This window comes from Dreissena polymorpha, chromosome 8, assembly GCF_020536995.1.
Source record: "Dreissena polymorpha isolate Duluth1 chromosome 8, UMN_Dpol_1.0, whole genome shotgun sequence".
NCBI lineage: Eukaryota > Metazoa > Mollusca > Bivalvia > Myida > Dreissenidae > Dreissena > Dreissena polymorpha.
Genome location: NC_068362.1, coordinates 62,974,476 through 63,002,004, shown reverse-complemented (window position 1 = coordinate 63,002,004; position 27,529 = coordinate 62,974,476). Strand labels below are relative to the sequence as shown.

At 39.0% G+C, this 27,529-nt stretch overlaps 1 protein-coding gene across 14 annotated transcripts in view; it reads left to right on the top strand.

Moving 5' to 3' along the window:
- LOC127843146 (protein RRP5 homolog) overlaps nt 1-27,529 on the top strand; it is a 124,450-nt gene that overhangs the window by 5,182 nt on the left and 91,739 nt on the right. The window contains exons 4-19 of one of the 14 annotated variants that reach the window (XM_052372989.1): nt 1,312-1,488; nt 2,609-2,770; nt 4,273-4,396; nt 4,938-5,068; nt 6,301-6,366; nt 8,604-8,708; nt 9,153-9,362; nt 10,087-10,154; nt 11,097-11,153; nt 12,459-12,519; nt 13,721-13,867; nt 16,317-16,496; nt 17,149-17,283; nt 24,896-24,955; nt 25,748-25,939; nt 26,532-26,702. In XM_052372989.1, the coding sequence (XP_052228949.1) occupies nt 1,312-1,488; nt 2,609-2,770; nt 4,273-4,396; nt 4,938-5,068; nt 6,301-6,366; nt 8,604-8,708; nt 9,153-9,362; nt 10,087-10,154; nt 11,097-11,153; nt 12,459-12,519; nt 13,721-13,867; nt 16,317-16,496; nt 17,149-17,283; nt 24,896-24,955; nt 25,748-25,939; nt 26,532-26,702 (2,046 nt within the window). The other 13 variants (XM_052372988.1, XM_052373002.1, XM_052372992.1 and 10 more) reach the window with 13 other exon arrangements.

Sequence of the window (27,529 nt, the reverse complement as noted above, 5' to 3'; positions counted from 1 at the left end):
AGGTTTTTAAATTGTCAAAAGATGCATGTAATGGATATTTTAGGGCAAGGTAAATGTTCAGTATTACTGTTTCCTTGCAAATATAATATCATAACTACAACAAAAATTTGCAAACCTGAAACATTTTTTTTCAAAAACAAAAACATGAAAAGGTCCCTTTAGGTCATGCCAGGTTTTGTTATGTCAATACAGACAGGGTAGATCCTGACAAGACTCTGCCAATGCTGGGCTGGGCTAGACATATGCTGGCAGCATATGGCAAAATACCCGTTTTGAAAATGACCCTAACAAGCCCTTGTGTTACAGAGCTTGTTTCCAATATTTATTTTGTCATTGTCAACTATAATTCTGGAGTAAAACAAGCACCTACTTGTCCTAGGTGTTCATTTAGAAGCACAACTTGCACATAAACATATTGTTTTGCCCAATCTTCAGTGCAGCGGGCTTAAGAACATAATCTTTCATTTGTCAATATTTATTTCCGGTTAAGTGTCCTCACAGAATATATTAATATTTTAAGACAAGTCAGTTGGTTTTTTCCACCATTTTGGGAATGGGGCCTGGTCCCTTTAGCTTGGGAAATATCCTGTACTTTTGCCTAAAATTGGAAAATTAATGTTTTTGATTTTATGCTTACAAACACTAACAAAATTGATAATAAGAGTGATTTCAATATTATATCTCCTAAGGTTCAAATTATAGAGTTGGATTTTGAGATAATTGACATGTTAAGAATATTTAAAAATGCTATTAAATGCTTAATATTGATAAATGTAAACATTGGATCTTGAAAAGTCCAGTAAATAATCAAGAATAAAATTAAAAAAAGGAAAAAAAAGTAGCCGGTACCAGGGCTCGAACCAGTGACCCCCGGAGTCCTGGAGTTAGTCTGAAGTAAAAACGCTATAACCCTCTCGGCTATTCCGCCGGGTATACACAGTTTAAGTATTTTATACCTTATATAAGCAATCTTCGTAGTTTCGTAAATTTAAACGACAACAATAGAACTCTCCAAATTATTCAATCGTTTCGCGTTGCAACGCTTTATAATTTTTAGGTTTTCAAATCGTCAAAAGATACATATAATGGCTATATTGGACTATGGTAAATGTTCAGTAATACTGTTTCCTCACAAATATCATAACTAAAACGAAAATTTGCGAATTTGAAACAACTTTTTTCAATTTTGTCAATTTACCAAACCATGAAAAGATCCCTTTAAGAAAAATATATACTGTTTTCCATTGGGGATTGTCCCCATACCAGAACCAAAGTAGGATGAAAAAAACACTGCAAGTTGTTGTATTTCAGAGCCTGTATCCGGGTATGCTGTTGCTGGGGAGTGTGAAGGCCATACAGAGCTACTCGCTGACCCTTGCCCTGCCCAATGGCCTATCAGGCGTGGTTCCCATCATGCACATCAGCGCTGCCTACACAGAGTCACTGGAGCGGTACTCGCAACATCATGAGATGGGAGATACAGTGGAGGTGAGGGGTTGATGAAATTAATCACTTAACATTTGACATCTCTATACCCTTTCCGACTTAGAAGCAAAGTAAATATGGCTATTCGCAAACAGCATAAAAATAGAAAAGCCTGCAAGTAACTCGCAGTCTGTTCAGGTTTTATGCTGTTTGCTGCTCATCAGTATCTAAGGGTTGGAAATGAAGCCTTTAAAACTTGGATATGGTAAGAAATGTCTTTAATTAAATTTACTTTTCTAAGGGACTACAAACACATCAAAATAGGTATCTTAGTGGTAAAGGGTTGAATAATCCTATGCCTGAGCCCCTAATACCAAACCAATTCTTAAACTTAAATCTAAAAAAGAATATTGCTGAAACTTGAATATGCAATATATTTTTTATTCTTGACTCTAACTTGATATTTAACCCCTCCTGTTTGCTCCTGACATGATCACCATTGATCGTCTACATTTATTCAAACTCAGAATTAAGATTTCTCCATTTCTAAAGATTTCTTAGTCTGTTCTGTATACTAAGTCTAAGAATTATTTTGTGAATATGGGGCCTGGTTTTATAATAAATGGCTAAAATGGCTTATTGCATTGAATTACATATCCATTTTTAAGTTTATTTTGTTTTGGTCTGTTATCAACCCAGTCCTCCCCAAAATAATATAAATTGAGCCTGGGTAAACGTATTTTTATGCATGTGTAGTCCCTTAGAAAGTTAAATTTCAGTGAAGACCTTTCTTACAAGATTCCAGTTTTAAAGGCTTCATTTTTAAGCCTTATTTAATGATGAGCAGCAAATAGCATAAAACCTGAACAGATTGCGAGTAACTCCCAGGCTGTTCTGGTTTTATGCTGTTTGCACAAAGCCATTTTCACTTTGCTTTTTATGGGGGAAAGGGTTAATGCATGTGCCTTAAGCGTCATCCCTGAGTAGCTCGGGTAATCACGTAGGCTTATCAGGGACAACACATACGCTTTGATGTTATTTTCCGTTTAAAGGAAATCTGTCCTGAACAAGCATACTTTCTGCGGGTAAAGTGTTGTCACTGATTAGCTTGTGCGGACTACACAGGCTAATCTGGGACAACAATTTATGCACATGCATTAAGCCATAATTTTTCTGCCCACAGAATGTGAGCACCCTATCCGAGCTGTTCCACGTGGGTATGGTGCTGCCCTGCAGGCTGCGAGACTACAACAGTGCCGCAGGGGACACAAAGAAACTGCAACTGTCTGTGAACCCCCGAGACGTGAACGGGGATGTACAGCCGGCCAGTCTTCAGCATGGAATGGTACACAGGGAGTGTTTGGATTTTTGTTTTAATTCAATAGTGTACATATTAGTCACCTAGCCTTTCAGAGGAAATACACTTTACAGCACAGATTGGTACACTGGGGTTTTTCAGATTTTGTTTTGATTCAATAGTGTAGGTATTAGTGGCCTAACCTATAAGAAAAATACATTTTACAGCTCGGATTGGTACGTAAGGATTTTGTTTTGATTCAATAGTGTACATATTAGTCACATAGAAAAACACAGTCTACAGCATGGATTGGTTTGCAGGTTTTTTTCAGATTTTTGTTTTATTTCAGTATGGTACACATTAATTCACTAAGCCATCAAGGAAAAATGTTGAAATGTAAGGAATTATTTAATGAGGTTTAAGTGGTTTACCATTTTTGTGAAGCCCGCTTGAGGAAAGCTCTATATAATTGTCACAATGGTGTTATGTATGGGTGCGGTTGTAAGTGTGTGCGTCCAAATTTGCCCAAGCTTGTCTGAACTGGAGCTTTGTCATTCATCCTGCAATTTAAGGACAGCCTACCTTAATTGACCACCCATTAGAATGACTTTGCATTCGTCATGATATTTAAAAAATAGCTTACTACAAATGACTTCCATAAAAAGACAGCGCGTCGTGTGTAACACGGTCACTATATCTGAAAGGTCATGTTATTTCATAGATGTCAAATCTCGACTTTGGTCACAAAATAGCTTGTTCAGGCGGTTATTGTGTCATTCATCATGCACAAAAATTACTGTTCACCAAGAGAAGATGATGTGTCACACGTAACATCTGTCTCCCTACCTCAAAGGTTAAGGTCAAACTTGAAGGTCAAAGATTCACTTTGGCCAAAAAACAACTTGTAAAGACTGTAACTTCATCATTCATTATGCAATTTTAAAATAATTCACCATAAATGGTAACCATATGGAGAGGAAAGGTCACTCCTGGGGCATAGGTCAAGATCACACTTAAGATTAAAGTCAAAAATGAGCATGTTGCATTTTGTTAAATCATTTCAGGCATAATTGTCAATAACTATGTTGCGGACAAGAGCTTAACCCTTTATCACTTAGATATATATTTTCATGCAGTTGTAGTCCCTTCTAAAGTTAAATTTAATTAAAGACCGTTCTTACTAGATTCAACTTTTAAAGGCATCATTTATAACCCTTAGATACTGATGAGCAGCAAACAGCATAAAATCTGAACAGACTGCAAGTAACTTGCAGGCTGTTCTGGTTTTATGCTGTTTGCACATGGCCATTTTCACTTAGCTTCTGAGTGGGAAAGGGTTAATTTGCTCATGGTGAGCTATAAGAATACTGTGATGGTGTTCGTCAATCCGTCGCTGACTTGTGTGTGCCCTTTAACTTTTTCTTCAAATAACATCTCCTGAACCGCTGGGAAAAACTAAATATGGTCTTGTAACAAAAAAAAGAGTTTTGAAAATAAAAACTTAAAAAAAAATCAAAATAAAGGTCTGCACTTGTTTCTGTCTGTTTCAGTGTATCTATGGCAGTGTAAGCAGCATTGAGGACCATGGATATATTGTTGACATCGGGGTTAAAGCAGTACAATGCTTTTTAAGGCACAAGCAGGCCAAAAAGTTCATCCAGCAAAACAATCATGGTAAGATATAAACTTGAGGCCGTAAAAGTTAAATGATTGATGACCACTTGTGATCTTATGATCTTTGATGCTTGATAGTTCATTAAAATTTTGTGATTCGCTGTCAAGTTTGGCCTTATATTTAAAACATGAGAAAGGAAATTCGAGATGAATTGTTGTTTCTGTGTAATTAAATGTGTAATTTCTAGATTAAGTTGATACACAACTTAGTGAACAAGTTGATTTGAGTTGGTCTTAAAAAATGAAAACTGTCTATGATACCGACTAAAGATTATTATAGACAAGAAGTTTTAATGGTATGTCAATGTATTCATGAACTATTCCACCCTGTCACAATGAAGGTTTCAGGTTATGTCAATGTATTCACGATTGATTCCTCCTTTTCTAGATGAAGTTTTAAGGGTATGTCAGTATTCATGAACTTTTTCACCTTGTCTAGCTGAAGGCTTTAGGGTATGTCCATATAATTATTAACTATTGTATTCTATGTGAAGGTTTTAGGATGGGTTAATGTTATCAAACACTATTTTACTCTCTCTAGGTGAAGGTTTGAGGGTGGGTCAGATCGTGAAGTGTAGCCTTCTGATGGAGGGTAGCCGTGTAGACCAGCAGGCTGGACGGAACCAAGTGATCAATGTCTCCATCGACCCGAGTGAAGTGGGCAAACACCTGGTATGTGAACTTTGTATGAGCTGCATCATGCCAAAATAGGTACTATGCAATATATATGTATATAGCTAGTCTAGCTCCAGACCAGCCTGTGCAATCACGCAGACTGGTCATGAGCTACCCTGTCTAGTATTGGGTCGTGTTCTGTGAAAAGGGGGTTAAATGAATGTGCGTAAAGTGTAGTCCGCACAGGCTAATCAGGGACGACACTTTCCGCTTTTATGATATTTTTATGCCCCCGGATCGAATGATGGGGGGGGGGTATATTGTTTTTGGCTTGTCTGTCTGTCATTCTGTCTGTCTGTTTGTCATTCTGTCCCAAAACTTTAACCAAGGTTAAAGTTTTAGGTTAAAGTTTTGCAATATTGAATAACTTTTGCAATATTGAAGATAGCAACTTGATATTTGGCATGCATGTGTATCTCATGGAGCTGCACATTTTGAGTGGTGAAAGGTCAAGGTCATCCTTCAAGGTCAAAGGTCAAATTTATGGCTTCAAAGTGGCCCAATAGGGGGAATTGTGTTTCTGACAAACACATCTCTTGTTCTTTTACAGAGAGTTTCTTCTTTGCATAAATCCAGTTTAGGAGGAAAGTGTCTTCTCCGATTAGAAACATGAGGACTGCACAGGCTAATCTGGGACGACACTTTACGCACATGCATTATATCCTCTTTTCACAGAGCAAGGCTCTATTAGTCATGGAAGGTTTCGCGGTCTTATTAGCAGACATGATGACTCTCCATTAGAGTGTGCTGATGCAGACGTATATCTGGAGCTGCACTGTTCATATATTTTCTACGGCCCATTTTGCCACAACGTTTATCATTATGCATGTTTAGCAGCCAATATGGGGTTATTTAAACATTACACAACAGATTTCATCAAATGTAAAATGTCTTTAACAACATGTTCTGCAGCAAATCCTCACACTAAAAGATTGATTTTTCACATTTTAAGATGGTTTCCCTTTACCAAGGGAAGACATGGCTGTTTGAAAACTGGGAACACTTATAATTATCCATGCACATTATTAATAAAATGTAAAGTTTACATATTGATGACCTTTACTTAATGTACAGATTTGTAATATGGTAATGTTCAAACATGTTTTAAAAATGAAATGAAGTCCATTTAAAATTTTAATGAATGTTTTAAAAAAGTCTTAATTTTATTGTTTTACTAAGAATATTTTCTTCCCCTGATTGTCAAGTTTTACCATAATTTCCTTCAGAAGGAGAGTTCAAGTCTTGCTTTCTCAGCGTTGGCACCTGGCATGAGGGTGACTGCGAAAGTGAACAAGGTGAGTCAACTAACAGACTTCAAGTCTTGCTTTCTCAGCGTTGGCACCTGGCATGAGGGTGACTGCAAAAGTGAACAAGGTGAGTCAACTAACAGACTACAAGTCTTGCTTTCTCAGCGTTGGCACCTGGCATGAGGGTGACTGCGAAAGTGAACAAGGTGAGTCAACTAACAGACTTCAAGTCTTGCTTTCTCAGCGTTGGCACCTGGCATGAGGGTGACTGCAAAAGTGAACAAGGTGAGTCAACTAACAGACTTCAAGTCTTGCTTTCTCAGCGTTGGCACCTGGCATGAGGGTGACTGCGAAAGTGAACAAGGTGAGTCAACTAACAGACTTCAAGTCTTGCTTTCTCAGCGTTGGCACCTGGCATGAGGGTGACTGCAAAAGTGAACAAGGTGAGTCAACTAACAGACTTCAAGTCTTGCTTTCTCAGCGTTGGCACCTGGCATGAGGGTGACTGCAAAAGTGAACAAGGTGAGTCAACTAACAGACTTCAAGTCTTGCTTTCTCAGCGTTGGCACCTGGCATGAGGGTGACTGCAAAAGTGAACAAGGTGAGTCAACTAACAGACTTCAAGTCTTGCTTTCTCAGCGTTGGCACCTGACATGAGGGTGACTGCAAAAGTGAACAAGGTGAGTCAACTAACAGACTTCAAGTCTTGCTTTCTCAGCGTTGGCACCTGGCATGAGGGTGACTGCAAAAGTGAACAAGGTGAGTCAACTAACAGACTTCAAGTCTTGCTTTCTCAGCGTTGGCACCTGGCATGAGGGTGACTGCAAAAGTGAACAAGGTGAGTCAACTAACAGACTTCAAGTCTTGCTTTCTCAGCGTTGGCACCTGGCATGAGGGTGACTGCAAAAGTGAACAAGGTGAGTCAACTAACAGACTTCAAGTCTTGCTTTCTCAGCGTTGGCGACTGGCATGAGGGTGACTGCAAAAGTGAACAAGGTGAGTCAACTAACAGACTTCAAGTCTTGCTTTCTCAGCGTTGGCACCTGGCATGAGGGTGACTGCAAAAGTGAACAAGGTGAGTCAACTAACAGACTTCAAGTCTTGCTTTCTCAGCGTTGGCACCTGGCATGAGGGTGACTGCGAAAGTGAACAAGGTGAGTCAACTAACAGACTTCTTAAGTTTTTGGCAAAACATTTATTGGAAAAATTAATTATTTTATGAATAAAATAAAATAACAGTTGTAGCTTTTAAAACATAAAATAATTATGTAATTTTGTTGTCTTTTGCAATTGGGAAATTGAAAAAGGATATTTTGTGTCTGCAGAACAATAAGCGAGTGTGTTGTTAAAGGGACTGTCAACCAAGACGACGAAGAAAAGAAAAGTTGTAAAATACCGTATTTTTTTACAATTATTAGTTCATATTGATTAACAGTTGACAGTCCCTTTTAAATACACTTTTCACTAAACAAAAGTTACAATACACTAAATTGTTATCCCTCCCCTTGGTTGGGGAGTATTTTCTGTTGTTTGGTTCTCAATAAGTCTGTTTTTGTGTGTGCAAATAATATTACAAGTTTGTGAAGCAAATTGCTTTCACATTTCTCAAGTGATTGAATTGAAAGTTTGAGGATGTTGCTCAGTGAAACGGTAGATGTGCCACTGTGCAAGAAACTCTGTTCACCTCCAGTGTCCCACACGGTTATTTTCCCTTGAACACTGCAGAGAAAGTAGCGCAATGGTATTTGCCATGTTTGTTACAAAGCTCTAGTTGCTTAGGAGTCTGTCACCTTGACAACTGGGCTTAATGCATGTGCATAAAGTATTTTCCCTCATTATCATGTGCTGTTTGCAAGCTAACAATTTCAGCTGAAACTGGATTTGTCATTTTTAACAGGCTTTCTTTAACAAGAAATTCCATAAAAGAACAGGCTTTTTTGGGTTGATACTTTATGCAATTACATTAATTCCAGTTTTTCTTGATACAGGCTCATGTTTCCTATAGATCAGAATATCAGCTGTGATTATTCGAGCCTCGTTCTGAGAAAGCTTGGCTAAATGCAGTACGCACATGCTAATAAGGGTTGACACTTTCTGCTTGTATGGTATTTTTCGGTTTTAGGAGGACTTCAGTTAGCAAAAATCCACTTGAGGCGGAAAGTGTTGTCTTAGATTAGCCAGTGCATACTGCGTCAGCTAATCTGGGGCGACACTTTAGGCAATGCATTAAACCCAGTTTTCCCAGAACGGAGCTCATTTGTTACGTACACTCGTACATATTGCAGGTGATCCAAGAAAAGGGGATGGTGCTGAGTTTCCACAAGTTGAAGGGCGTGGTCCACAAGTCACATGTACCTCTGGACCTGCAGACATACACCCATAGGCAGGAGGTAAGGGCAGATAACCTCATACACCCATAGGCAGGAGGTAAGAACAGATACATGTAACCTTGTACACCCATAGGCAGGAGGTAAGGACAGATAACCTCGTAAGCACTGCCAGAAGCCAAAATATACACTGGGTACTCAATATCCTATTAAGCTTGTATAATTAAAAATGTATCTGAAAATAAGGCAAATATTCACACTTTGGAAGTGAATATTCCTAAAGAATGTGTTGCTATTAAAAAAAAACTGAGTTGAATATTTCTAATGAATAGGTGTTGCTATTTACAAAAGGTGCAAAATTTAGATTTCTCATCATCATTCTCTCTTAGCAAAAATCCAATTTATGCAGAAAGTGTCATCCCTGATTAGGCTATTCTGAGACGACATTTTACGCACATGTAGTAAACCCCCTTTTCACAGAGCGCGGCTCATTTGTTTGTTGCTCAGGTGAGTGCAGTGGTGCTGGCCATTCACCCTCTACTGAAGACTGTACACCTGTCCCTCCTTCCTCACCTGGTGGACTACGCTGGCCTGCCCACCCGACTGTTTGATGGGGTCAAGGTCAGTCAGATATTGGCCGGGGCGGTGGTGCGTCACGTGGACAAGACCAGGGGAGTGCTGCTCAAGTGGGAGGACCGACTCACCTTGTTTGCACAGGTATGGGAGACAGATGCCAATTTATGTACCATTTAAAGGTTTAAAGATGACTTGGCTAATGTAATTCTATTTTGCTGACTGAAATTGTTGGCACAGGCATAGGTAAAAGGTGCGAGTTACACAGCAGGGATGTTGAATTTGTTGTATGTGCAAATTTAAGTAACATTTAAATGTTTTAGGCAGACTTGGCTGAGAAAACACTATTTTCGATTTTGCCCCAGAATTGTCCATTTTCTCTGCAATAATATATTTACCGTAATTTTCCCCTACCGGTTTCACCGGAGGGGACTTATGGTTTGCACTCCGTCTGTCTGTCTGTCACACTTTTCTGGATCCTGCGATAACTTTAAAAGTTCTTCATATTTTTTCATGAAACTTGAAACATGAATAGATGGCAATATGAACATCATGCATATCATTTCATTTTGTTCCTATGTCAAAAATTCTGGTTGCTATGGCAACAAATATTTCCCAAAAAAAATCTGACAATGGTGGAGCCGGTAGGGGACATATATTGCTTGGCAATAGTCTTGTTTATCATGGTCTACATCTGAATGCATAAATGGAAAATAAGTTCAGTGAATTAAAAAACAAAACAATTATTTATTAATAATACTAATACAAGTTTATTCCATGGAGAGTTAATTTGTCAATGGTGGCCAGATGGTTGGATAAACTTTGCTTCACTTCACATCTAGATAAACTGATCTGGTTCCGGTTTCAGTTGTCCAATCTAAGTGATAATCCAGTGGACAACGTCATAGCTGCTTTTAAACCCGGGGATACACACAGGCAAGTTTTTTATCTGGTTTTCAACAAAGTTGAAAATCCTGGTTATAAGATTGAGGAATTGCAGACGGGCAGTGTTGAAGGGGAGGTTTCCGGTGAATAAGTTCAGTTTGCATTGATCGATCTTGATGAACTTTACTATATATATAGCGAGCTTGTATGGAGACCATGCTTAGACTTGTTGTTTTTGGCTGGTCGAGGCAAGGTCAAGGTAACTGTTGCTAAAAATAGCAGAACTGTTTCCACTCAATAATTTCAGTCAGGATGGAGTTATTGTTGTGTAATTTTGTTTTGTAGATAGCTTACATGAAAACCTAGCTTGGCATTGCATTTGGGGCCAGTCTGGTCAAGGTCACTGCACATAAAAAACAACAACAATCAATTTTTCCATTTTTGACCAGTTTGTTGTTGATCACAATTATTGTCACTGTTTATGAAAAAACTATAAAACAATGTTATGTTCAAGAGCTTGAGTTTCTATGGTGTTAATGATCAGAAATTGTGTTTGTTGGTGGCTTACATGCAGACCTAGCTTTGGATTGCGTAATTTTATTAAATGAAATATTTTATATTTGTGCAGGAAAATGTAGCTCAAATAAAGGTCTAGTTTCATCATGGTTGTCTGCACAGGCTAATCAGGGTCAACACTTCCTGCTTTTATGGAATTTTTTGTTTAAAGAAAATCTTTTCTAAAAAAAAATTAAGTCATGGCGGAATGTGTTGTCCTTGATTGACTGCACAGGGACGACACTTTTCACATGCATTAAGCCTGGTTTTCCCAGATACCAGCTCATAAGTATTCTTCACACCTACTTTTCCATTACAACAATTATGAAGAAATCATGTTCAATATTTATATAAATGTAACCTTTGCATTAATATGTGCCATTAATAAAACATCTTGCCTCATACCCGGTAATTGTTATGTGTATTTTACTGTTACAGTGCCAGAGTGCTGGGATTTTTTCACATGGAGAATTTAGTGATTGTAACACTGAGAAAGTAAGTGTTTGTTGTAACACTGAGAAAGTAAGTGTTTGTTGTAACACTGAGAAAGTTAGTGTTTGTTGTAACACTGAGAAAGTAAGTGTTTGTTGTAACACTGAGAAAGTAAGTGTTTGTTGTAACACTGAGAAAGTACGTGTTTGTTGTAACACTGAGAAAGTACGTGTTTGTTGTAACACTGAGAAAGTAAGTGTTTGTTGTAACACTGAGAAAGTACGTGTTTGTTGTAATACTGAGAAAGTACGTGTTTGTTGTAACACTGAGAAAGTACGTGTTTTTTGTAACACTGAGAAAGTAAGTGTTTGTTGTAACACTGAGAAAGTACGTGTTTGTTGTAACACTGAGAAAGTACGTGTTTGTTGTAACACTGAGAAAGTACGTGTTTGTTGTAACACTGAGAAAGTACGTGTTTGTTGTAACACTGAGAAAGTACGTGTTTGTTGTAACACTGAGAAAGTACGTGTTTGTTGTAACACTGAGAAAGTACGTGTTTGTTGTAACACTGAGAAAGTACGTGTTTGTGTAAAAGTCATTCCTGTGCCATTTAATATGGAAGTTATGTCTTTGTTAGATCTTCTCATGTGCATGCTGACAAAAAGGTTAAAATGCCTTTGATTTGAGTAATATTGTTCTGAGCAATATGCAGTGTTGCAGATTATATAGATAAGGGAAATAATAACTCAATTGGAAATTTCCTGATTAATTGTTGTTTGGAAATCTAATTTTTCTGCTGATAAAATGATAACACACTGGTATTGTTTGTTTTAGCAATATTTATATGATTTAAAAGATTTAATGAAAAAAGAAGTGAACATGAAACTGTCAGGGACCTACAGCCTTTGATGAGCTTTTTTTTTAAAGTACTGGAAAACGTCACTTTCCCAATTGGAAAAATACAAATTACCCAATTGCTGTCCAAAAAACTCCATATTGAATGTTTCATTGTTTTTTATTTATTTGTTTAAATAAAATGTAATATTTAGTTAGTTTTCCTATGCAGCTCTATGGCTTGAACCTAAGAAAATATAATATTGACAACTCGACAACACTTAGTTATCAATTTTAAAGTATTTGGGAGTACAAAATTAAATACACCAATTTCCCAACATTAAAACTTCACAATGCGAATTTTCCCAATTTCAGGGGGTTTTGTGCAAAATTTTCCCAATGTGGCCAAAAAATCTCTGTGATGCTCTAAGGAATTTCCTCCAGTTTTCTCTAATGAGCTTTGGAGTAACGACCCTAGAGCTATAGCCCATGTTTGTTGAGACATTAAGTCTTTTTTGTTTGTTTTTGTGTCAGGAGTGCTCTTGATGAGAAGTACATGCAGGCAACCGACCTGAAACCTGGAGAGCTGGTAGAGGTAAGGGAAGTCATAGAAATGTGCAGTTTAACCCTTTGCATGGTAGAAAATTTGTCGTCGGCTAAAATGTTGTCTGCTGAATTTCTAAAATTAGCATTTTCTTCGATTTTTTTCAAAGAATACTATCAGAATAGCAAACAGTTTGGATCCTGATGAGATGCCATGTTCTGTAGCGTCTCATCTGGATCGAAACTGTTTGCAAAGGCCTTCAAAATTCGGTTCCAGCACTGAAAGAGTTAACCAGGTAAACACACATTCTATTTATTATTGAGTTGGCTCTGGAAAAAGGGGCTTAATGGATGTGCATAAAGTGTTGTCCATGATTAGCCTGTGCTGTCTGCATGGGCTTATCAGGGATGACGCTTTCTGTCTAAACAGGATTTTCCCTTAGAAGAGACTTCCTTTGAATAAAAAATAACATACAAGTTACAAGAATGTTTCGTCCCTGATAAGCCTTTGCAGATTCACAGACTAAGCTTGGACGACACTTTACACACATGCATTATGCCTTGTTTTCCCAGAACGAGTCTCATTTATATTGACTTGAGACCAAGAAAACTTCAAATATTTGAAACCAAGGATTGGAGCAAATTTTCCAGTGCACGCTCTGTGGGCTTGTTAAATTTGATTGGTGTAAAGGGGTCTTGTGTCTGTGCAGGCCATGGCAAAGTTTGCACTCAAATGTTTATTGTCAGATTAGGCTGGGTGTTAAGTTTAGGACAGACGTCATCATTGGTATGATGTCACATTTAAATACATGGCTTTGTAAAAACAAACCATTAAATATACTTGTACAGAAATTCATACAAATGATATGGTTCAGATAAATATAAAAATGCAAAATGTTAATTTTCTGTGCCCATTGTGCAAAGCTGAAGAAAATCTGGACAACACACGTAACCCTTTTCCACTCAGAAGCAAAGTGAAAATTGCTCTGTGCAAACAGCATAAAACCAGAACAGCTGTTCTGGTTTTATGCTGTTTGCTGCTCATCAGTATATAATGGTTGGAAATGAAGCCTTTAAAACTTGTATTTAGTAAGAAAGGTTTTTAATTAAATTTAACTTTCTAAGGGAATACAAATGCGTCAAAATACGTATCTAAGTGGTAAAGGGTTTAGGAATGTTCCTATGTTTATCCTAAGAGCTTTGTGAATAGGGGCCCTGTATAATATGCTTCTTAATTTCTTTACCCATTTCAGTGCACGCTGAAGTCCATAGAGAAGACCGGCCTGCAAGTGCAGGTGGGTTCCAAGGTGAAGGGCATTATACCCAGCATTCACATGGCAGACGTCACCTTGACCAACCCTGAGAAGAAGTTCACGGTCGGGCAGAAGCTTAAATGCAGGGTAATGGATATAGTGTTTAAATGGTTTTGTTGGACACAAACTGAAATGCAGGGTAATGGATATTGTGTTTAAATAGTTTTATTGGACAGAAACTGAAAGGCAGGGTAATAGATTTTGTGATTAAATGGTTTTGTTGTCTTTCTTATTCGTTTATTTGAATTATTTGCCTTTTTATGCCCCCGAAGGAGGGCATATAGTTATCTGACCGTTCGTCTGTCCTTCGTCACACTTTGTGTTTAGGTTTCGCGTTTAGGTTTCGAAAAATGCTCATAACTTCTATGTCGCTTCAGATAGCAACTTGATATTTGGCATGCATGTGTATCTCATGAAGCTGCACATTTTGAGTGGTGAAAGGTCAAGGTCAAGGTCTTCCTTCAAGGTCAAAGGTCAAATATATAAGTGGCGCAGAAGGGGGCATTGTGTTTCTGACAAACACATCTCTTATTTAAACAGTATTTTAGTTATTACACAGCAGTCAGTTAACATATTCACACTTTCCCTAAGTAAGCATAAGTATATTAGAGGTAAGGGGAGAATGGCCATAGAAATAAATGTGTGACTTTCAAGCGATGGGGCCAGCTTGAGAATGGAACCTGCATTTTTATATTGGACCTTCGTCATGTGAAAATGGGTCTTATGTTATATGCTGCCTATCTTGAGACTATACTGAGCATCCCTGCAATATGATAAGGATTTTCCCTGTCTGGTATAAAGTCATGCAAAGTTTCATGGTCTTGTAAGCGGACAGGGTAGCTCTTGACCACGCTGCGCGATTGCACCGGCTTGTCTGGAGCTGTACTGGCCACAAATGGCATAATACCTGTTTTCTCATGGGGCGGGTTATTTGTAGTCAAATGACCCCAGTTTGCAAAGCTTTTGAAAGTGGATCCATGTGAGGCACCTACTTGGTGTATTTAGTGGTGCACAAAGTGGGATGCATTACTGTGATGTGACTGAACACTGTGGTATGACTGAACACTGCGGTACAACTGAACACTTTGGTGTGAATGAACACTGTAGTGTGACTGAACACTGTGGTGTGACTGAACACTGTGGTATGACTGAACACTGGTACAACTGAAAACTTTGGTGTGAATGAACACTGTGGTGTGACTGAACACTGTAGTGTGACTGAACATTGTGATATGACTGAACACTGTAGTGTGACTGAACACTGTGGTGTGACTGAACACTGTGGTTTGTCTGAACACTGTGGTATGACTGAGCACTGTGATGTGACTGAACACTATGGTATGACTGAACACTGTAGTGTGATTGAACACTGGTGTGACTGAACAATGGTGTGACTGAACACTGTGGTGTGACTGAACACTGTGGTATGACTGAACACTGTAGTGTGACTGAACACTGTGGTATGACTGAACACTGTGATGTGACTGAACACTATGGTGTGACTGAACACTGCGGTACAACTGAACACTTTGGTGTCAATGAACACTGTGGTGTGACTGAACACTGTAGTGTGACTGAACACTGTGGTATGACTGAACACTGAGATGTAACTGAACACTGTGGTGTGACTGAACACTGTGGTTTGACTGAACACTGTGGTATGACTGAACACTGTGATGTGACTGAACACTGTGGTATGACTGAACACTGTAGTGTGACTGAACAATGTGGTGTGACTGAAAACTGTGATGTGACTAAACACTGTGGTATGACTGAACACTGTATTGTGACTGAACACTGTGGTATGACAGAACACTGTAGTGTGTCTGAACACTGTGGTATGACTGAACACTGTGATGTGACTGAACACTGGTATGACTGAACACTGTAGTGTGACTGAACACTGTAGTGTGACTGAACACTGTAGTGTGACTGAACACTGTAGTGTGACTGAACACTGTGATGTGACTGAACACTGTGGTTCGACTGAACACTTTGGTGTGAATGAACACTGTGGTGTGACTGAACACTATGGTATGACTGAACACTGTGGTATGACTGAACACTGTGGTGTCACTGAATGCTGTGGTGTGACTGAACACTGTGGTGTCACTGAAAACTGTGGTGGGACTCAATGATGTGGTGTCACTGAATGCTGCAGTGGGACTGAACGCTGGGGCGGGACTGAACACTGTGGTATGACTGAACACTGTGGTATGACTGAACACTGTCATATGACTGAACTACCACTGAATATGATGCAAAATTCTATGATCAAACAAACAAACAAAAGATCTTCAATGTAGGAAAATGTGACTTTAAGCATGTAAGTAAAGTGTAGAACCATATTTGCATATGCGGTTTCCACAGGCTAATCAGGAATGAAACATTCCACCTAAACTGGATTTTTTTAAAACAAAAAGTCCATAAAAGCGGAAAGTGTCGTCTCTGACTGCACAGGCTAACAAGGGAAACACTTATGCACATTCATTAAGCCCAGTTTTCCTGAGTGCAGCCCATATTTACGTTTCTCAAGGTGTTGATGGTCAACAAGAAGCGGTCAGTGGTGTTCCTGACCCACAAGAAGTCTCTGCTGACCAGCAAGTACCCGGTGGTCTGTGACCTTTCAGAGGTCAAGGTCGGCATGGAGCTTGAGGGCTTTATCTCCAGCATCAAGGACTTTGGCTGCTTTGTAACCTTCTACAACAATCTGCAGGTACTGTATAGCTCTGGTTTGAAATATTCTAAAGCAATCTACATGCTATGTACAACTGTGCATGTAACCCTTTACAATAATCTACACCTACTCATGTATAACGAATTGGTTGTTTTACCATACCTGTTATAAGTAATAACAAACAAAGACACTATTTAGGATGTAGATCTGAATTTTTGCTATCCTAATACCCGGGCTTCATTTACAAATATTTTCCATACCCAGGGCTTCATTCAATGACATTTTCCATATCTTCATACCAGATCCTTGCACGGGTCACATTTACTTACATTTTCCTAATTTTCACACCCAGTCTCATGAATGATAATGTCCCTATCTTCATATAAGTGCTTCATTGGCAGAAATGCTCTGTAGGCTAATACCAGGGCCTCATAAGCTGAAACTGCTCACATCCTCATGCCATGGCCTTTAAAACTGACATTTTCTATATCCTCATACCAGGGCCTTATAAACTGACCTTTTCTATATCCTCATATCATGGCCTTATAAACTTACATTGTCTATATCCTCATACCAGGGCCTTATAAACTGACATTTTCTATGTCAATATATCAGGGCCTTATAAACTGACATTGTCTATATCCTCATACCAGGGCCTTATAAACTAACATTTTCTATATCCTCATACCAGGGCCTAGCACCAACCCCACTGTTGAGCACAGAGAAGATTGCATACCCAGAGAAGGTCTTCTTCCCGGGGCAGATTGTGCGCTGCAAGGTGGTCAGTGTGGATCCAGCAAACTCCAAGCTCAAGCTCACATTTGTGGTACGTTGCTAGTGTGTTAAAAATATACTTTTGTTATTTCCCCCCCTTTCTGAGGTAAGGGGCACGTATGATGTTCATGGGCCAGTGTCTATTTTAATGTCATAAATACTGACCTGTTATCGTATGCTTATACTTTCCAAGGGGAAATAACTCATCCGGAATTTTAACTGGGAATCCGCCACCTCAATACCGTAATACAGGCCAGGTTAAACATAGTGCAATGCAACCTAGCCAAAAATCGGTAACCAACCCTCAATATTCTTTCCGGATCAACCAGGTGTATACGTGTCTTTTACGGCTCTGAATTAAAATATTGTTTTTCACTTGGTTGATTGGGGTTTTGAATAGATAAATTGTGTTATTTATCTTTTTATTTCTCATTCGGATTAATTTGTGTGGATTTAATGGATTTTGTTTCATTTGTAAAAGGTAAGCCATGCTTGTTTTTATCGAACAATGGTTTATTTCTACCATGCTGGGTGTTTTCAGGCGCGAACGACCACGTGCAAAACGTGCTCTTCTAATACATTGCTAGAACGTGCAAAGCATGTTCTTCTAATGTGTTACGAGATCGTGCAAAGCGTGTTCTTCTATTGACAGATTGTTTATCATTTGCCATTGTGTGCAATAATGATTTTAACGTTCCGTATGACAATCTAATTGATCGTCATTTTATTTTTCATCTGTTTTGAATTAAACTTTTGTTTAATTTATGATCTACGGCAGTATTATTATAATTTTCATTATGGTCAAATAATGATTTTATGTGCCGTATGATAATCTGGTCTGTGACCAGTTTATGGTTGAATATGCTTTGCTCTTGTTTTTCATATATTCGACTACATGATGGTCGCAGAAACAAGAGTGGATAAATACCCGGTGACTTCGCAGATCATGGATGATAGTTGCAGTATCAGTCACCGGGTATCGGGCACGATCGCGACCGTACTATGCTAAGTCTCTTAGACAGTCGGTCAACATCAGACCATATGGCGACACCCGTCAGCCGGTCTTTGCCCGATGGCATTGGTCAAGGACATCGACCAATGCCGGACCATTTGGCATCCGCCATACGGTCATTATCCGGTGACAACACTGGTCATGATATGACCGGTACGTCACCGGGGACGTTGATCACGGACCATTGATCGACGTCTGACCGGCCGGTCCGGTCACCGGTCATGTCACCGGTCCGGTCCGGTCATTGATCACCGGTCCGGTCACCGGTCCGGTCCGGTCACCGGTCCGGTCCGGTCACCGGTCATGTCACCGGTCCGGTCCGGTCACCGGTCCAGTCCGGTCACCGGTCCGGTCACCGGTCCGGTCATTGATCACCGGTCCGGTCCGGTCACCGGTCCGGTCCGGTCACCGGTCATGTCACCGGTCCGGTCACCGGTCATGTCACCGGTCCGGTCCGGTCACCGGTCCGGTCCGGTCACCGGTCCGGTCATTGATCACCGGTCCGGTCCGGTCACCGGTCATGTCACCGGTCCGGTCACCGGTCATGTCACCGGTCCGGTCACCGGTCATGTCACCGGTCCGGTCCGGTCACCGGTCATGTCACCGGTCCGGTCATGTCACCGGTCCGGTCATGTCAACGGTCCGGTCCGGTCACCGGTCCGGTCATTGATCACCGCTCCGGTCACCGGTCAACAGTCATCAGTTAGGCCTGCCACCGATAACACCAGTCACCGGTCAAGAAGAAGAACTCGGTCTTCTTCATTGAATTATTCTCCTATTCTTCGTTGAATACATCGTCTTCATCAAGGATTAGACATCGGACACGCTCTTCTTCGTCGAGCAGTTCTCATCGTCGCGGCTCTCGTAAGCGATCACGTCGTCACTCACGGAGACGTTATTCTAGAAGATCTCGGTCTCATCGCAGCCGATCCACATCTCGGCCGATCCAGATCTCGACATCGCAGGAAACGAGGACGTCGTCAACCTTCACGTAGACATCAGCGGACTGCATTGAGCACCACTGGATATTTATCGAACATACCTCTCCTTCATTGAGCAGTTCTCGGCGTTGATACGCTCGTAAGCGATCATGTCAATGCTCACGGAGACAATATTGTAGAAGACAATATTTCCAGCGTAGCCGAACAATATTTCGGCATCGAAGTTATATGGATGTCGCCACTTCTCACGTAGGCGTTAATGAACCTACTGGTCATATCGACGTTCTCCATTTTATTCCTTTAGGAATATCATGTCTCCATTCCACGTGTGATGGTTCTTCTTATGGCATCCACACATGTTGCAGTCACCGAGCCGTAGTTGTATACGAACACTAGTTCGTTTAACATTCAGGCTTCGGGATAAGCTGTTCTTTTCTCCACTACGACTACAAGGACACTTATGCCTATTAATACTGATAATCTACCGTTTTTTTCCGGTTAACATTATCAGATGACTTCGTGGATGGTCATTCTTCTGCACCAGATATTTCCATTCTGACGCAGTTATATTATACCGGTCCCGATCACCGGACATCGGTCACCATTCATCGGTCATATCACCGATCACTGATCACCGGTCAGAATAAGTGATGTCTCATCGCCATCGGATTGGATTTTTTTGGCATGATCTTCTTTTCCGAGCAGTGCTTGACATTGATAACAGACCATTTGGATTCCACCATTTTTTCGGTCTTTAACTGGTAACGTCACCGGTCATATTATGACTGGTCCGTTCACCGGGCTACAGTTACCGGTCATTGACCGGTCCGGTTCGGTCACCACTTACCAATTACCGGTATTCCACTGTGTTTTCATCGGTCAATTTTTAGTATCACGGGTATCGTCTACATTACATAGTTGTATACCCCTGGCTATGATTGTATTGAATACTATATTTTATGGATTCAACAATCTACATGACTTTTTGTGTTTTTCAATACTGATTTTCTACTGGCGACGGTCACCAAATCATGCTATATCTGTTATTTGTACTTCTATCTCAACCGGCTACATGCAGACTACTGGTCTTGCAGATAGATCGGCTGAAGTGGGCTCGGAGATTAGCATTGAGGTCGAACATTACTATTTGACCTCTATTAATTTATGTTCGAGACCCGAAGGATGAATTGTTTTAACCGCCTTTACCTGTCGGCTACAGACTTTGCAGTCAGTGTCACGGAACAGTTGGGACACATTAATGACGCTAGCAGGATTAGCAAGACGACATTTGTATCGACTTCTGCTTTTCTATTGCTCCTACGGCAGTGCATATTTTCAAGCTACTGGAATCAACAAGAGTTCTGATACATAGGATTGCCTATCAGATTGACCGCATAGCGGCTACAGTCTTGTAGATGGCTTAGGACCTATTGAACTCAGATCTTAGATCCTAGGATCTGGAGGGACCTCATCTTAAAGTTATTCTTCTATTACACTTCTGGCCATAACAGGCCGTCTTCCTATAACTGGTCGTATTCCTTTCGGAATTCGTCCAGGTTAGAAGTCTTGAAGTAAATGGATTAATCAAGTCAGAATTTAAGACTTCCATGCATTCTACCGGCAAGCGTGGACCCGCTTAAGGTTACCCCTAGGGTTTTCACCTTTTTCTGCCATCACACCTCCGATTCCGGAGGTACCACTATCAATCATATTTCCGTACTTCGCAAATCGATGACTTCGCGACCTGTATTATCCAGGATTTTAAAGGCGCCTGTTATTGGTTCAAGAAGAGGCTATATTCTGTAGATAGGTCATTAACTTATAAGTGTTAAACACTGTCCTATTCTACCAATTTTCAAGTGTGTTTGGAGTGGGAAAGTTCGGCTTGCCGTGGTTTCTTTGCCCACCCATCCTTGACAAATGGTTCCGGTCACCGGTCGGTATTTACCGGTCCGGTCACCGGTCCTTCTGCTGAGACGTCTTTTCTTACGTCCGTTTCAGCTTTATTTTTAAGATAATTGTATTAATCTCGGGATTATTTAATGACACAGATTTCCATCTTTTTGTCATTATTTACCACTATTCAGTGGTGTCTAGACTAGAAGATTATCTTGGCAAGAATATAGTTTATTCTACCACAACCTTCCTTACATCTTATACAGATGTGAGCAGATAAGGTTATGGACGATCACATAGAACAACGTATCTTGATTTTCTCAATTATGTGGTATCCTAACGAATATCACCTGCACATATACATCTTGAAAAGCAAAAAATTCTTTTTAGCTGTTTTTCATTTACAACACATTTTCACGATTCCTTTGTGATGGTTTCAACTATCACACATCGGTCGTGGTTTACTTACAGACACGGAGGTGATCATATTATCACTCCTTGTAACTGGAAATCAGGAACTTATTCGTTCTTTGCAAGAACAACAAATTTTCTCTATCGTCTTTCTCATACCAGTTCGTCTCAACGCCCTGTTGGACCTTTTGTCCTGCAGTTCTTTCTTTCGAATTATTTTTCCGTTGGGTTCAATAATGTAATCGCGCATGCGCGCCAGTGAAGTTGCAGACGAGTTGCATGGTGTACATAGTATATCAAAGAATGTTGTTTATCATCAAACGCTAGTTATTAGCGTTATGCGATCGTATATCGCAGTGTATACCGGTATGCTGAACAACGTCAACAATGCAGTTCACAGAAATCGATCCAGCAGGGTGTGCGATTGTTATACATTCGTCCATTGACATAAACTGGAATATCTTGCCTTCTTGGTGAGTTTTTGCAATAACTGAGTTTTTGCCATAATTTCATGAAATATACGTAATGAACCATGGGATTATGGTTCTACGACCTTTTAAGTCTCCTGTACAATTATTTTCAGGAAACTTCTTCACAGGTCAAATATCATATCTCACTGAGACATATTTTTACTGATCCAAACATGTGCCACTTCATGTCTGGCCATTAATAACTTTTAGTTATCTCTACAGAAGAACGTTTTTCTGTTAGAGTTTCAATCCTTGTTACTTGTGCAAGGATAATTCCATCAGAACTGTATAAAGGTTCTATGGAAATTCATTTTTTTTTACTGGGTAATTGAGAGCATAGTTATTACCTTAATCACTCTGCTAGATACATAGAGGTTTTTCTCATCTTTTTCTTGATGATAAGAAATTTGTTCTTTTCTTCATCAAAGGATAGAGATTATGCTCTCGTATACCTTGTTTTGTGTAAGTCATCGCAACTCTGTGCTGTCTTACCTATTTTGGAACTGATCCAAACTATGGAACGTCAACACTATGTTTTTCGTTCCTTTACCTTCTTAAGCGGTTTTGACTTGTGTAACATGTTGGGATGCTTAATGAGCTCCCTATGAACCTTTTTCATCAGGCTTATTAACAGTTCCAATATAATTTTAAGACGGTTTTCCTTCTTATTATGGCTTTTACCATACGGAGAAGTGAAATTCATGCTTTTTCTGTTGAATACGACCAATTCCAGTTGGATCTATTGTCGTTTTCACTTTGTTGTGTCAGCCAGGATTCCTTGCTTAATATCAAGTCCTCTATATGGCTTCTACCTTCAAGTTTCCAAGTTTTCTTAAACTGGTAGTCATGAAGATGAGGATAAACTTCTTTGGGCAATCAGGGCTTTGAAGTTCTATCTCAGCAGTGTTAGTCAGAAGTCCATTCGAGGTTCTCAAAGACACTCTTCATTTCCCCCAAAAAAGGGGGGGGGAGATGTGTCTGCGGCTTCTATTTCTCGGGGTTAGACCTCGACTAAGGAAAGTTAATCTTATCCTATCTAAGGATTCATTCCTTTTTAGGATCTGACCGCATGAATTAAGAGCTCTGTCTGTTTTGTGGGCATATATTAATCACACCCCACTTTTTGACGTGCTCTAAGCTGTTTACTGGAGGAATCCGACCACCTTGTCATCTTTTTATCTTCGTTTTCTGAAGTGCCAACAATACAATTTGTATACGTTTGGGCTTGTTGTGGTTTCACTAACGGTAGTGTCTTCTTTACGACATAGACATATTACTCTGTCCGAGAAGTCATAATTAATACCGTTTTAACGAAGATTACTTGATATCATTAGCTGATAACCCTGTTTATGGGTTCTACTGTGTTGGGAATATATATACGAACCTTCCCACCGCAGCTGCGAAATCAGCATACGATAACAGGTCAGTATTTATGACATTAAAACAAATTTTTTAAATAAAATTCATTTTAATTATTAAATACTTACCTGTTATCGGTAAGTCCCACCTCCCACCCCGCTATTCGATTAATATTTTTGTATATATATTGAAAGAATATTGAGGGTTGGTTACCGATTTTTGGCTAGGTTGCATTGCACTATGTTTAACCTGGCCTGTATTACGGTATTGAGGTGGCGGATTCCCATTTAAAATTCCGGATGAGTTATTTCCCCTTGGAAAGTATAAGCATACGATAACAGGTAAGTATTTAATAATTAAAATGAATTTTATTTAAAAAATTTGTTTTAGAAATCCAAAAGTAAAGGGAAAACTCCCCGCTCACTATCAAAATAAGGGCATTTTTCAGAGACAATTCTAATACAATTTTTATACATTCAGTTTTAATGATAAATTACCTTAAACATTATTTCACACTGTCAGGTCAGTGAAATAATACTATGGTAAGTGCTGTTAAATATGATCAGATATTATCCTCTTCTGTGATATTGCTTACAAATTGTCTTATTTTTGTGCCGTGAACATTCACGAGTTGCATCCCCTGATTTTCTAAACACATTTCTTATTTGTATTAATGCACATGTCCTTTTAAATTAATATTCTTCATATTGTATTAGCTCACATATTTTGGGGTAAATTCCGTTAAGCTTCCTGTGTTCCTGTCAAAAATAAATATTGCCCCATTTAGCATCCTCTTTCCCCCATAAGAAGCAAAGTGAAAATGGCTTGAGCAACCAGCATAAAACCAAAACAGCCTGCAAGTAACTCGCAGTCTGTTAAGGTTTTATGCTGTTTGCTGCTCATCAGTAACTAAGGGTTTGAAATGAAGCATGTAAAACTTGAATCTAGTAAGAACAGTATTTTATTAAGTATAACTTTTAAGGGACAACAAATACATCAAAATATGAGTCGCGTTCTGAGAAAACTGGGCATTATGCATGTGCGTAAAGTGTCGTCCTAGATTAGCCTGTGCAGTCAGCACAGGCTAATCAGGGACGACACTTTCCACTTTTATGACATTTTTTGTTAAAATGAAGTCTCTTAGCAAAAATCCAATTTAGGCGGAAAGTGTCGTCCCTGATTAGCCTGTGCAGTCCGCACAGGCTAATCTGGGACAACACTTTACGCCCATGCATTATGCCCAGTTTTCTCAGAACACGACTCATATGTATCTGAGTGGTAAAGGGTTAAAGAGTAAAACAAGGTTATTAAGTGCGCAAATTTTTTTCACACATGCTGAAATTGTGAGCAATGTTTAAAAAAAGAAGAATAATCAAGGGTTTTAAAAATAGTCACTTATTGACTCTTGTTTGCTTATCAAGTATGTTGAATTTTCCTGTCAGACACAATTTTTCTCTCAATTCTAAATGATGGATTTAAAAAGACAAAAGATGGTTAAAAAGACAAATTTGACACTATTCTTATTCATACATGCGATGAAATTACGCTAGAATGAAGGCATCTATTATTTTCCAGTTGGAAGGCAAGAAAGCCTTTGGTGGACAAGATGTGTTCACAGAGTTCAACATCGGACAGGTAGCAAAATTATGCACAAACTTTATTTTTGTTCATTCCAACAAAACATTTATCATTATGCAGAGTGTTTGCTAGTAGAAACATGGATGCGAAATTCTGCTCCACATGGCGTGATAAGAATTTTGTTCTGGTATTTGACTCGTCTTATTGTAAATTAGAAAATTACAGATAATAATTATTTGAAATTAAAATGAAAAATGAATTTAAGTACTTTTAAGCAAAAAACTAAATGGATAATTGCCATTTCCAAACCCAAAACATGTTTTAAGGGAGAATATGGGCTAATTAGGATGAGCATTAGCCCTTATATAACCGGTAACATTTTGGTAATGTTCCACCGCCGTAAAATATTCAGTTACACCACATTGAATATTTATGCTGTTCACAAATACACTATTTTTTATGATAAAATGTTTATTCATGGCTGCATTCTAAACATATTTGTCATAAAACTGAATTACACTGACATTATTTTCATGTAAATTTTTATCTGTTTTATTGATTTGCAAATAGAAAGTGCCGAGAAAATGAGCCTCTGCCTGGGAAAACAGGGCTTAATGCATGTACGTAGTGTCGTCCCGGATTAGCCTGTGCAGTCCGCATAGGCTTTTCAGGGACAACACTTTCTGCTTTAATGGTAGTTTATGTTTAAAAGATGTACCTTTTTAGCAAAAATCAAGGCATATGCATTAAGCCCCATTTTCCAGGAGCAAGACTCCTATGCAAAAAGAATGTGCCTTGTAAATGGTCATGTCTTAGCGCGACTCAAACTGTGGAATATAATATATTCAGTGCATGAAGTGCACAATCACCAACAAGAACAACACGGGGGTGGACGTCGAACTCGAAGGGTCCAAGAAGAAGGCGTTCATTCCTAGATCACATCTCTCGGACTTTGTGGACTTGTGCCATGCGTTGTGGGAGAAACACAAAGTTGGGGACGTCATAGAGACTGCCATGTTCTGGCATAAAACAAAGACACCTGTATCCTTATACATTTTACATTATTTGATCTCTTAAATTAACAATTGTTAAAGTTTGGTGATATACCCCGGTATTTCCCTATCTGTACTGAGATGAACTTTGATACTGATGCTTAAATTAGTAGATCTACGTGCTAATATTAAACCTTGTTGACACGCCCAATTAAACCATGCTTTACTTGCTTAAAAGTTCAATCAGTACATCTATAATCAGGCAGGGGCTTATTTGATCTGATTTCTAGATTTTGAGTGTCAAGCTTGTTTCCCAAATAGGTTAGAACTGTCCTGGCTCTTCCCTATGTTTCATCTCTGCATACCTTGAAGGAATACAGTTAAGCTCCATTCTGTACAATAATTAAGACTTTGATGAACTAAATTTCACTGAGATATTCTCAAAATCACTCCATTTCTCTTTAAAAACTATCTGCTTAATTATGAGATATCATTAAGATTAGATGATTTCAAAACCACACTGCTTATAATATAAAAAAACTTAACATAATATTAAAAATAAAAGAAAGAAGTTATTAAATGAAATGCATATTTATATTATCATTTAAATCATGCACCATATTTCCTTACATCCTCTAAAGATTCTCACGTGCAAGCAGAGTTTGATAGTGGCCGCCAAGGAAGGTCAGCTGGAGAAATCATTCAGTGATATCGAGCCGGGGATGATGTTACCAGGGGTAGTGAAGAACGTTCAGCCGTACGGGGTGTTTGTAGAGTTTGCCAGCGGACTGTTTGGACTGGTCCCTAATCAGGTAGGCTAAAATACTGTGGCAGTGTAGTTGTTAGCTCACCATGGCAACCTTTTTGTGATAGCCCTTTGTCTGTAGTGTATCATACACATATACCTCATGAACACTCCTAAGGCCACATTTAATGCCCAGTTTTTAACTTTTGCTCCAATGATATCTCGGCCAAATTCGAAATTGGTTCATTTGGGGTAAAAATCTAGGTAACAAGTTTAACTTACAGAAAACGCTTGTGAACACTCTAAAGGCCACATTTATTTTCCCAATCCTCATAACTTGCCTTAAGATATGTCAGCAGAGATTGAAACTGGGTCAAGTTGGGTAATAATTAAGGTCACTAGGTCAAAATAGAGAAAACAATTATGAACATTCTAGATGCCTACTTCATTGCAAAATAATTATACTTGGTTTGAATAATTGTCCAAATTATATCTGAACCAAGTTTGTAACTGTGTCATGAGGTGTCAAAAATAAGTCACTAGGTGGAATGCAGGAAAAAGCTTTTGAAAATTTTTGAGGCCACGTTTACTGCCCAATCTTCATAAAAATTTGTCTGAACATTTGGTCTAATAATATCTCTGGCAAGGTCGATATGATTCAGGTCAATTAAAACGTAGCTGCAATGAGTCGGGCAGGTTTACTTATGGGGCTGTAGTAAAAGCAATAAAATCACAATCACAATGATTTAAAGAATTTTAGCATTTATTAACTTCAAATTTGGAAAAATTATAATCGTCTGATTTAATAAATTAAAAATGCTCAATGAAATTGTAGTGTTGGGAGAAAACTTGAAATAGGAAATCCCATATGAAACCATATCAGTGAAATGGTTA